The sequence below is a fragment of the Ambystoma mexicanum genome, chromosome 11 (genome assembly GCF_040938575.1).
Source record: "Ambystoma mexicanum isolate Mex_15411 chromosome 11, UKY_AmexF1_1, whole genome shotgun sequence".
Lineage (NCBI taxonomy): Eukaryota > Metazoa > Chordata > Amphibia > Caudata > Ambystomatidae > Ambystoma > Ambystoma mexicanum.
The window spans coordinates 1,478,116,804-1,478,130,054 of NC_090934.1; the positions used below are offsets into that span (position 1 = coordinate 1,478,116,804).

A 13,251-nucleotide genomic window follows, 5' to 3' on the forward strand; every position below is an offset into this window, starting at 1 on the left:
TTTTGAAAAGTAAATACCTGCAACGGCATAATTCATCCAAGCAAGATACCACCTGTCACCTTGCTGTGTTGATTGATTTGCATGCATGATGTGTGCATCATAACTTATGCTGCATGCATCATTCACATGCTGCTGCAGCATGCATCATTCACATGCTGCTGCAGCATGCATCATTCACATGCTGCTGCAGCATGCAAGTTTGAGGGGCCGGGGCTGCCACTACAGGGGGCACAGTGCCCCCTAGAGTGGCTGTGCTGTTGTATTAGTGATTAATATGTATCAGTGATAAACAACCAATTTTAGAGTAGAACAAGCATCCATTTCAGACTATGTATTTTGCCTTTCGCAAGTTGCAGTAATAGCATGTATCTTTTTTCCTGCCGTTGTCTCTGTTACGATCATCACAAGACATTCCATCTCGGAGTCCTCGGTCACTTGACAAAATCCTTGTGCCTAAAAGCTTCTGTACAGTGTTGAAATATTAGACCATAGCACATCAAGTGGCCCTTGACTTCATTGTGCCACAATGAATGCTTTATTGTAATGTATCTATCTTTCCCATCTCCCTGGCATGCTGTTCAGGATGTTTGTTTGCATGTATGAGGCAACGATTGCTCAGAGTATGAGATGTCCTGTGAATGCGCTGCTTTCCCTATTTTGCCAACCTCTGAAGCCTGAAAGTAGATGCATGCAGGCTTGACATGCGGCCAAATTTGCACCAGACCTGTAGATTAACTTAACTGGTCTGCTGTTAAATCTCAGTTACCAGTTTAATGATATCCAATACAGAATAACTGCTCGTTTTACTATAGCCAATATGATAGCTCAGTGGGTTGAGCGCTCGCTGCTGCGATGTGTGTGTGATCTGCAGGTTCGAATCCCAGCAAGGCCATCTCAGCCTTTCATCCTTCTTAGGTCGATAAATGAGTACCAACACAGGCTGGGATATTGTATGCATATTTGTTCTATAAAACGGAGCTTAAACTACGTGCTATACAATAACATTATCATTTGGCCTTGGACGTCTGCTTGAATTCACAGTAATTTGACAATATGGATCTATACACACAGATATTAATGATACATATGTTGATCCATTCTTGTATGAAATGTACATCACATTAGTGAAATCATAGCTATATTTTTCGTAGTGTACTTGGGTACAATGCTTTGTGATGCCACTTCCTGTTTTGTCAAGGCGTGAAAGCTCATGTTTCATTGCTTCCTGGGATGTCACTTTGAAGTGGGGTCAAATGACATCACTTCCGGTGATGCCATCAGAAATCAAGGGTCGTGAGGCAAGGGGATGGCCATATTTTTTTCAGTGTCCGGGCCTATTTCTTGTCCCAGTCCGACCCTGGCTATGTTTGTCATATCTCTGCCTATGCCCTGCCTCCACCTGCATCTAGTAAGCCCCCCCTAAAGCGAGTGGCAGAAACTGACGGGCGAGTCATTGCAACTGAGAGGGTGTCAGTGGCTGTCGGTTTGGCTAGTGTCTATTCTAGCTGTTCAGTAGCCTCCTCCTCACATCCTCTTTCCAGATATCACAGATGACAGAAAAACACCCTTTGTGGAGCAAAATACTTGGGAGTCTCCGAGATGGAGAGAAGAAGTGCACCAACCCCCCGTCCCCCCCCCACCCCCCCCCCCCCCGGCCCCAAGCAGGTGGAAAGCACCAGATGATGTTTCAGGAAATCCACCTGGTGAAAATGCTTTGGCCAGGCTGATGACCGCCAACGGGCTGCCATTAAGGCCAGATACAAAAAAGGGGCAGTGGCTCTACCTCCCTAGCCGGCTGCCATGAGATGGAGTGAAGATGTGGAAAAAGCTGGGCTTCCGCCAAGTTTTCTAAATAGGGGCTTTAGTGCACTGCTGTATGTACTCTTGGCTGTTATGGAAGCCTGTAGTGGCTCTGTCCATGCTGCATGCACACATGGCTGTTAGGGAAGCTTGTAGTGGCCCTGTCCATGCTGTATGTACACTTGGCTGTTAGGGAAGCGTGTAGTAGCCCTGTCCATGCTGCATGTACATGTGGCTGCTAGGGAAGCGTGTAGTAGCACTACTGTCCATGCTGTATAACATGCTTCCCTAAACGCCAAGTGGACACACAGCATGGGCAGGACCGCATACATTAAAAGCTTTCCTAGCAACCAAGTGTACATACAGCATGGACAGGGCTACTACAAGCTTCCATAACTGCCAAGTGTGCATACAGCATGGACAGGGCAACTACAAGATTCCCTAACTGCCAAGTGTGCATACAGCATGGACAGGGCTACTACATACAGCATGGACAGGGCTACTACAAGCTTCCCTTACAGCCGAGTGCACATAAAGCATGGGCAGGGCCACTACAACCCCATCACCAGCTCTTACCAGTGACAGTGTGGTGGTTGGGGAGAGGGGCAGGTACAGGAACTGCACTGTGCAATTCTGCCTGCTTTCTGCACTCTGTCTCGTTAAATAACTCATTACCAGACTTACGTGTTTGTGGGTGGAAGGGTGAGGTTAAAAAGATGGAGTGTTAAGGGCAGCTACTGCTGGCCTGCACAAGACACCCATGCACACGCTCATTGCAAAAAGCCTGCACTCCCAAGTCTGTGCACTCAGCCACTACCCAGTCTCAGGCTGTCCAGGGAGGTGGTAGGGGACAGCCAGCGAGCACGTTCTAAGGCTGCGGGGCAGTGCAGCCGGGGGGCTAGGGCATGTGTGGCCCGTTGGAGCGCAAGTGCACTGCAGGCGAAGTGCCATCAGCGTCCACTGTGTTCAGTCGCAGCCCCAGGGGATCTTTTGTCGCTCCGGCCCAACTTTTAAGTGCCATCAAGTTTGGTATGCCAGACCTTTTTTCCACCATCACATTGCTAATATGAACTGCCAAATTCTTCAATTCATTTATCTCTCACAGTAAGTTTAAAGTCTGACCAGCATTTTAACATCAGAAGACCTATACAAAACCTTGACAGGTTGAGTGACATTTGCCCTTAACATGCACCTTTTCTCAGCCAGCATTTCCCATCTTGGATTTATAACCTGCACTGGATATAACTATCCTGGCAAGGACAGCAAGACCTGAGCAGTACGGTTCAGAATTGCTTTGAAAGTATTCATTGGGCATCTTTGTTAACTTTCCAAGAAATGCTTAATAATGCGTGCAGCTGTAAATCCACCCAGATCTACAGGAATCCAACTTTGGAATGGTGTCTGTGTCCACCCTGAAGTCTGCTTATTCATGAAATCGTTCTAAAGTTGCACGAGAACATGCCTGGTCCTCCACTGGAGAGTAAATGCTGAGACAGGTCAAGTGTGGGGGGCAGTGCTCAGAGTCCGCCCCCCAGCATGGCCTAAGCATGTTAATCGATCTCGTGTGTTTCAGAGGAAGTCTGCTAAAAGCACAGCAGACTGCGCCTTGTTTTGAGATTGTGCATAAGGCCCTCCACTCCTTTTTGCTGAACTTGCATGAGGCCGATGAGGTGTACTTCGCCCCCAACCCATGCTCTGCCTCCAGAAGTTCCAGGAGGGTCCTACCGTGACTTCCCTGGTCAGAGTGCCCTGGTTCTGACCACGTTACTTTCTTAACATTTCCTCCTGCTAGGCCCCCATGCTTGTATTTTAGCTAAACTATGCTCTGTGCTACTCGAAAACGTTTGTAGATAGCTGTGGCCCTGCTTCCACTGACATCTTCCAGACTAGAGACGGCAGCACAGTGATTTGCAGCAGGGCTCCTCCCAATCGCAGGAAGCCATTATGCTTGCAGCAGGGCTCCTCCTAATCGCAGGGCTCCTCCTAATCGCAGGAAGCCATTATGCTTGCAGCAGGGCTCCTCACAATCGCAGGAAGCCATTATGCTTGCAGCAGGGCTCCTCCTAATCGCAGGGCTCCTCCTAACCGCAGGAAGCCATTATGCTTGCAGCAGGGCTCCTCCTAATAATCGCAGGAAGGCATTATGCTTGCAGCAGGGCTCCTCCTAATCGCAGGAAGCCATTATGCTTGCAGCAGGGCTCCTCCTAATCGCAGGGAGGGCTCCTCCTAATCGCAGGAAGCCATTATGCTTGCAGCAGGGCTCCTCCTAATCGCAGGGCTCCTCCTAATCGCAGGAAGCCATTATGCTTGCAGCAGGGCTCCTCCTAATCGCAGGGCTCCTCCTAATCGCAGGAAGCCATTATGCTTGCAGCAGGGCTCCTCCTAATCGCAGGGCTCATCCTAATCGCAGGAAGGCATTATGCTTGCAGCAGGGCTCCTCCTAATCGCCATTATGCTTGCAGCAGGGCTCCTCCTAATCGCAGGAAGGCATTATGCTTGCAGCAGGGCTCCTCCTAATCGCAGGAAGGCATTATGCTTGCAACAGGGTCCCTCCTAATCGCAGGAAGGCATTATGCTTGCAGCAGGGCTCCTCCTAATAATCACAGGAAGACATTATGCTTGCAGCAGGTCTCCTAATAATCACAGGAAGACATTATGCTTGCAGCAGGGCTCCTCCTAATCGCAGGAAGACATTATGCTTGCAGCAGGGCTCCTCCTAATCGCAGGAAGGCATTATGCTTGCAGCAGGGCTCCTCCTAATCGCAGGAAGGCATTATGCCTACAGCAGGGCTCCTCCTTATAATCGCAGGAAGGCATTATGCTTGCAGCAGGGTCCCTCCTAATCGCAGGAAGACATTATGCTTGCAGCAGGGCTCCTCCTAATCGCAGGAAGCCATTATGCTTGCAGCAGGGCTCCTCCTAATCGCAGGAAGCCATTATGCTTGCAGCAGGGCTCCTCCTAATCGCAGGAAGGCATTATGCTTGCAGCAGGGCTCCTAATAATCGCAGGAATCCATTATGCTTGCAGCAGGGCTCCTAATAATCACAGGAAGGCATTATGCTTGCAGCAGGGCTCCTCTTAATTGCAGGAAGACATTATTCTTGCAGCAGGGCTCCTCCTAATTGCAGGAAGGCAATATGCTTGCAGCAGGGCTCCTCCTAATAATCGCAGGAAGGCATTATGCTTGCAGCAGGGCTCCTCCTAATCGCAGGAAGGCATTATGCTTGCAGCAGGGCTCCTCCTTATAATCGCAGGAAGGCATTATGCTTGCAGCAGGGCTCCTCCTAATCGCAGGAAGGCATTATGCTTGCAGCAGGGTCCCTCCTAATCGCAGGAAGACATTATGCTTGCAGCAGGGCTCCTCCTAATCGCAGGAAGCCATTATGCTTGCAGCAGGGCTCTTCCTAATCGCAGGAAGGCATTATGCTTGCAGCAGGGCTCCTAATAATCGCAGGAAGCCATTATGCTTGCAGCAGGGCTCCTAATAATCACAGGAAGGCATTATGCTTGCAGCAGGGCTCCTCCTAATTGCAGGAAGACATTATTCTTGAAGCAGGGCTCCTCCTAATCGCAGGAAGGCATTATGCTTGCAGCAGGGCTCCTCCTAATCGCAGGAAGGCATTATGCTTGCAGCAGGGCTCCTCCTAATCGCAGGAAGGCATTATGCTTGCAGCAGGGCTCCTCCTAATAATCGCAGGGCTCCTCCTTATAATCGCAGGAAGGCATTATGCTTGCAGCAGGGCTCCTCCTAATTGCAGGAAGGCCTTATGCTTGCAGCAGGGCTCCTCCTAATAATCGCAGGAAGGCATTATGCTTGCAGCAGGGCTCCTAATAATCATAGGAAGGCATTATGCTTGATGCAGGGTTCCTAATAATCGCAGGAAGGCATTATGCTTGCAGCAGGGCTCCTAATAATCGCAGGGCTCCTCCTAATCGCAGGGCTCCTCCTTATAATCGCAGGAAGGCATTATGCTTGCAGCAGGGCTCCTCCTAATCGCAGGAAGGCATTATGCTTGCAGCAGGGCTCCTCCTAATCGCAGGAAGGCATTATGCTTGCAGCAGGGTTCCTCCTAATCGCAGGAAGGCATTATGCTTGCAGCAGGGCTCCTCCTAATAATCGCAGGAAGGCATTATGCTTGCAGCAGGGCTCCTCCTAATCGCAGGAAGGCATTATGCTTGCAGCAGGGCTCCTCCTAATCGCAGGAAGGCATTATGCTTGCAGCAGGGCTCCTCCTAATAATCGCAGGGCTCCTCCTAATAATCGCAGGAAGGCATTATGCTTGCAGCAGGGCTCCTCCTAATAATCGCAGGAAGGCATTATGCTTGCAGCAGGGCTCCGCCTAATCGCAGGAAGGCATTATGCTTGCAGCAGGGCTCCTCCTAATAATCGCAGGAAGGCATTATGCTTGCAGCAGGGCTCCTCCTAATAATCGCAGGAAGGCATTATGCTTGCAGCAGGGCTCCTCCTAATAATCGCAGGAAGGCATTATGCTTGCAGCAGGGCTCCTCCTAATAATCGCAGGAAGGCATTATGCTTGCAGCAGGGCGCCTCCTAATAATCGCAGGAAGGCATTATGCTTGCAGCAGGGCTCCTCCTAATCACAGGAAGCCATTATGCAGCTACTTTAATACAGATTGCTTTGCAGGTTCTTTGTACTTCATAAAAGCAGAGGGGAAAACCTGGTCTTTGGTGCCCCTGCTGGCCAGCACCACGGGCAGCTGCCTAGTGTGCCTAGTGCTTGCACCGGCCCTGGGTCCAGACGTTTAGTGTATCTGGAGTAAATCCCCTCTAGTAATCTTCCCATCACAGCTGCTCTTCTTTCCCCAGGTGGGGTTTCACCACCTGCTCCCTCTACTGCAGCATTTCTTCACTCCCTCCTCGTATCAACCCCCCCGGTCCGTTTCCGGGGTGTCTCGGCACCTCAACCCCCCATCCTTCAGGTCCCCAGCACCTCCTTCTGATAGCTCTCGACCTCTTCCACAAGTGTCTCTCTGTCTCACCACCTCTCCCAGTTTCCCCTTAACAAGCTGTTTCCCCACACCCCCCCCTCTCTGTCTTTCCACCAAGGCTTATTTCCTTCACTGCTCTGCCACCTCCAGGCCCAACTCTTCTCATCCTTTCCACACACCCCCTGCCTGCCTTCCCTTCTCTCCATCTCTGCTCTCTCTTCAAACTCCAACACCTGTCCCTCAACTGCTTCCCGCTTGATGTGGAATCGGCTCACACATCTTTAAGCGATGCACTTTTGTCTGGTTCAGTGTGTGGGTCGTGTTCCCACCACATTGTGTGCTCCCCGCTCTCCTGGCATGGCTCTGCAACCTGAGTGGGTATATGGAGTCTTGACGTATGCACACTGTCTGCTTTACAGAGAGGAGTGTTTTGTATGTTCCCAACGCTCAGAAATAGTTTTTGCTGGAGACAGGATGTATACAATTCAGCTGGGTGAGTGTTTGGTCATACATTCTCACCCCCACCCACCCCGGGGTATGTAGTTCTGTGGTAGCAATGCTTTCATCTCCCAGCTACCCAGGATTTTTTTTACGTTTTCCCAATCTCTTAAAGGGGCAACACACATTGTATGCACCTTGTGGCAGGTGCGTGCCATGCTTTTGGGCAAGGGCGTGGTGCCGCAGGGGATTCTCCCCCACACTGCCCTCAGGTCCTACATACGTTTGTGGGGGCAGTAGCGTGCTCCCTTGGCCATCCCATCCTCTTCCCTCAGGGCCAGGCCAGCCTCTTTGCCATGGTATATACTCTGGTGAGGGATATGGGTGTGGGGAGGTGGGGCGAGGCCGCATGGCTGTGTCAGCTAGTGTACTCTATATGCTGGTGGTAAGTAGTAAATGATATGATAGGTTATTTATAACACGCTTAATACCCAGAGGTTATTGTTTAAGATATACTGAATACCGAACTGGGTGAAAATTGGAACTTAAGCCAAAATAGGCATATTGAATATGTAATTTTATGTTTTATGTGCAAATCTAATGCCAAATAGAAGCAAAGGGGAAAGTTCCCGTTTGAAAAGCATTATGCGGAAAATAGTGCAAGTGCGAATAAGTGCAACAAAAGGTGAGGCATGAACCAGACCACGACAAAGTGAACTTTATAACTGGAGACAGTGCAACAAGGGCAAAGCCAGGCAGAGAGGTGTGACAAGTGGGGCCAAAGCCAAGAGGCTGACTTGAGAAACCAGGAACGTGTGAAGCTGCCCCTAAAGTCAACAGGCTGGGACTTGGCAAGTGAATGGGAATCAGTGCACTGGAATCAGTGCAGACTAACTGGTGTGAATGGAAGAGCTTGGGGTTCCTGGCTGCGCGACCAGTGATGCATGGACCGTGTGGTCTGGCAACTGCGCCTAGACCAGGGAGACCCTAAATGAGGAAAACGAAAAGACATTGTGAAATAAACCAAGGAGAAGCGCTGTAAGCAGACTGCTGAGGGTAACCACAGGACGTTCATTGAAGTCTTGGGGGAAGGCTAGACTACAAGTGCTGTCTCGAGGATGGAGCCTCAAGACCTCTTTGTTTTTGAACTGTGTTCTTGAGACTTGGGGAAGGGATCCCGAGGATGTGTGGAACCGTGTTGCCTTGAACTCGGAAACAGTAATCTTAAGACTTTTGTGGGACTTTCTTTAACTTGGGGAAGGGGAGCTGAACAGGAAGCTAAGAGCTGGAAGAAGCTCAGAACTTAATGTTGATCACCATTTCCTTTACTAGTGACATCCCTACACATTGTTTAGTTTTAGTTGTGAGGGCAAGGATAGGGTTTTGACACAGACAGACTTTTCAGTTGAACTCTTTGACTCAGACTTTCCTTAGTTTTGTTCAGGTACGAATATCTCACCTTAGCATAGGGCAAGTGAGGCCTTCAACCATCTTGACATTTAATTTAATAAATGATCTTGTTTTGAACTTTGTCTGTTGTCTGTGTCTTACTTCATGATGCCATCACAGCTCTTGCACCCCTTCTCCTGATGTTCTACCATTCCTTTCCCTTCCTCACACTCTCCTCTTCATTCCCTTTTCTCCTTCTCATTGTCTCCCTGATGGTCTCCATTCTGCTTCTACTCTCCGGCTCATTCTGCTTCTTTTCTACCCTCACCACTCCACTACTCTCCCATCTGCATTCCACTACCCTTCACTCTACTACTCTCCCCTCGCCACTCCACTACTCTCCCATCTCCATTCCACTACCCTTCACTCTACTACTCTCCCCTCGCCACTCCACTACTCTCCCGTCTCCATTCCACTACCCTTCACTCTACTACTCTCCCCTCACCACTCCACTACTCTCCCATCTCCATTCCACTACTCTTCACTCTACTACTCTCCCCTCACCACTCCACTACTCTCCATCTCCATTCCACTACTCTTCACTCTACTACTCTCCCCTCGCCACTCCACTACTCTCCATCTCCATTCCACTACTCTTCACTCTACTACTCTCCCCTCGCCACTCCACTACTCTCCCATCTCCATTCCACTACTCTTCACTCTACTACTCTCCCCTCGCCACTCCACTACTCTCCCATCTCCATTCCACTACCCTTCACTCTACTACTCTCCCCTCGCCACTCCACTACTCTCCCATCTCCATTCCACTACGCTTCACTCTACCACTTTCCCTTCGCTCTCCACTACTCTCCCATCTCCATTCCATTACTCTTCACTCTACTACTCTCCCCTCGCCACTCCACTACTCTCCCATCTCCATTCCACTACTCTTCACTCTACTACTCTCCCCTCGCCACTCCACTACTCTCCCATCTCCATTCCACTACTCTTCACTCTACTACTCTCCCCTCGCCACTCCACTACTCTCCCATCTCCATTCCACTACTCTTCACTCTACTACTCTCCCCTCGCCACTCCACTACTCTCCCATCTCCATTCCACTACTCTTCACTCTACTACTCTCCCCTCGCCACTCCACTACTCTCCCACCTGTATTCCACTACCCTTCACTCTACTACTCTCCCCTCGCCACTCCACTACTCTCCCATCTCCATTCCACTACTCTTCACTCTACTACTCTCCCCTCGCCACTCCACTACTCTCCCATCTCCATTCCACTACTCTTCACTCTACTACTCTCCCCTCGCCACTCCACTACTCTCCCATCTCCATTCCACTACTCTTCACTCTACTACTCTCCCCTCACCACTCCACTACTCTCCCATCTCCATTCCACTACCCTTCACCCTACTACTCTCCCCTCACCACTCCACTACTCTCCCATCTCCATTCCACTACGCTTCACCCTACCGCTCTCCCCTCGCCACTCCACTACTCTCCCATCTCCATTCCACTACTCTTCACTCTACCGCTCTCCCCTCGCCACTCCACTACTCTCCCATCTCCATTCCACTACTCTTCACTCTAGTGCTCTCCCCTCGCCACTCCACTACTCTCCCATCTCCATTCCACTACTCTTCACTCTACTGCTCTCCCCTCGCCACTCCACTACTCTCCCACCTCCATTCCTCTACCCTTCACTCTACTGCTCTCCCCTTGCCACTCCACTACTCTCCCATCTCCATTCCACTACCGTTCACTCTACTGCTCTCCCCTCGCCACTCCACTACTCTCCCATCTCCATTCCACTGCCGTTCATTCTACTGCTCTCCCCTCGCAACTCCACTACTCTCCCATCTCCATTCCACTGCCGTTCATTCTACTGCTCTCCCCTCGCAACTCCACTACTCTCCCATCTCCATTCCACTACTCTTCACTCTACTACTCTCCCCTCTCCACTCCACTACTCTCCCACCTCCATTCCACTACTCTTCACTCTACTACTCTCCCCTCACCACTCCACTACTCTCCCATCTCCATTCCACTACTCTTCACTCTACTACTCTCCTCTCGCCACTCCACTACTCTCCCATCTCCATTCCACTACTCTTCACTCTACTACTCTCCCCTCGCCACTCCACTACTCTCCCATCTCCATTCCACTACTCTTCACTCTACTACTCCCCCCTCGCCACTCCACTACTCTCCCTTCTCCATTCCACTACGCTTCCCTCTACTACTCTCCCCTCGCCACTCCACTACTCTCCCATCTCCATTCCACTACTCTTCACTCTACTACTCTCCCCTCGCCACTCCACTACTCTGCCATCTCCATTCCACTACTCTTCACTCTACTACTCCCCCCTTGCCACTCCACTACTCTCCCATCCACTACTCTTCACTCTACTACTCACCCCTCGCCACTCCACTACTCTTAACTCTACTACTCCCCCCTTGCCACTCTACTACTCCCCCTTGCCACTCCACTACTCTCCCCTCTCCATTCCACTACTCTTCACTCTACTACTCTCCCCTCGCCACTCCACTACTCTCCCATCTCCATTCCACTACTCTTCACTCTACTACTCTCCCCTCTCCACTCCACTACTCTCCCACCTCCATTCCACTACTCTTCACTCTACTACTCTCCCCTCACCACTCCACTACTCTCGCATCTCCATTCCACTACTCTTCACTCTACTACTCTCCTCTCGCCACTCCACTACTCTCCCATCTCCATTCCACTACTCTTCACTGTACTACTCTCCCCTCGCCACTCCACTACTCTCCCATCTCCATTCCACTACTCTTCACTCTACTACTCCCCCCTCGCCACTCCACTACTCTCCCATCTCCATTCCACTACTCTTCACTCTACTACTCACCCCTCGCCACTCCACTACTCTTAACTCTACTACTCCCCCCTTGCCACTCTACTACTTTGCACCAACACACTCCCAGTCACATCCCATTCAGTCCCTTTCACTCTCTACTCTACCTCTGTTACTCTACCTCTGTTACTCTACCTCTGTTACTCTACCTCTGTTACTCTACCTCTCTACTCTACCTCTGTTACACTTGTTCACATTGCACATACTCTAACAGCCAAGTACCACTTTCTCCCACCAACCAATACATCACCTTGCAAACTCTTTCACCAATCCTTTTCCACGCTCCTCAGCTCAGTTCTTACTTTACTTGATCTGTTGGTCCTCCTTCTCCCTCTACCTCACTTAAATGAGCTTTTCTTGCCTGCATTCCAAAACCTTTTTAACCCCTCTGACTCATGCCCTTCCACTGTTTCTCTCCCTCAGCTGGTTCCCCGGACCAACCACTGTCGTCTTTCTCCACAGGAGTTGGGTTACAGGCATGCAAACACATACAGAAGACTTTAAAGCCTGCCTCGTCTACTTATGCGGACCCACTTGCATTTGGTAATGTTCGCCCACTCAAAGTATATTCAATTTCAGAATTCGGAAGTCCACAGGTATTGGATAATGGCAGCTCGGTAAAAGTGTAGGGCCTCATTACGAGTTTGTTAGTAATTTGGTGGTTAATCCAAAGAATTACAGCCAAACGCGATTACTGCTACCACCACTTGGTCCCGGTGGAGTTACCACAGGATTATAAGTGGTGGTAGCAACACGCTGGAGGTGAATCCGCCACCCAAATATCAGCAGATTTACCTCACAGTAATTTTGCCAGCGGTAAATACGCCAAAACCTATAATTTGCCGGTACAGGAAAAACAGCAATAATTCTGTTACTGTAAAAAAAAAACAGAATGAATGCCACTTTTTTCCCGCACCACCAAACTTCTAATAAGGCCCTAGTCATTCCAGAATTACATGGAGCCTATGGATTGCCAGTTTGATAGAAGGATGTTTCTGCAGTCTTGCTGAAAATACAATCACGTTTACAGTTCGTGTCATGTAAACGTCTCGACTGCTGGTGTAATGTGAAGTCCCAGCTGCGGTCTCGCATTTCCTCGCCAACTCTCTCTAGGTTGGGCTCCTCCACCATCAGGAACACCTCAACCATTTTGCCCAGAATGCCTATATGTTGGAAACCAGAGTATGTGACATATACAGAACAATTGAAACAACAGATGCCAAAGGAAATCCTGGAGGCAAGGTTCCCGTTGAGAAAACCATACCTGCATTCAAGACGGTATGATGGCTGTCTAAACAAAATCCCAGAGGAAGCAGGACGCCTCACTGACAAAGCAGATTGGTGACGTCATGCGAGAGTCGAGCTGACGTACATAGAAGAGGTGCAGAGACAAGAGAATGTGGATATGCTATAAGGCATCAAGAAAGTATCAAAGATAACCAACATCTTGGGTTCCAGATGAAGAGGCTTAAGCTGAAGAGATGTTGATGTTATTGAAGTCAGTTCACACCTGTAGAGATGCAAAGTAACTCAAGCAGACAAAGTTTTCATGAGGCTAGCTTTATAGTAAATAGATTGCGGCATGCGCCAATGTATGGATACATGGGAATGAGTAAAGAATGGATGGTCTCATTATGAACTATAAGAGGGCTGAGCTAAAGGAGAAAGGCCATCTTTTCCACGTATGGTGCAGTTAGAAAACAAATGGATTACAAGCGTATTTCAGAAAGGCGAGGTTGAACGAGCCAAGAAGCCAAGGTC

At 49.7% G+C, this 13,251-nt stretch overlaps 1 protein-coding gene across 2 annotated transcripts in view; it reads left to right on the forward strand.

Annotated features, from left to right (window-relative positions):
* FES (FES proto-oncogene, tyrosine kinase) overlaps positions 1 to 13,251 on the forward strand; it is a 474,871-nt gene that overhangs the window by 428,799 nt on the left and 32,821 nt on the right. The window contains exon 16 of one of the 2 annotated variants that reach the window (XM_069625186.1): positions 11,953 to 12,033. The exons of the other annotated variant lie outside the window; for it this stretch is intronic. Coding sequence (XP_069481287.1) covers positions 11,953 to 12,033 — 81 coding nt within the window. The remainder of the gene's footprint in view (positions 1 to 11,952; positions 12,034 to 13,251) is intronic. 2 annotated transcript variants of the gene reach the window in all.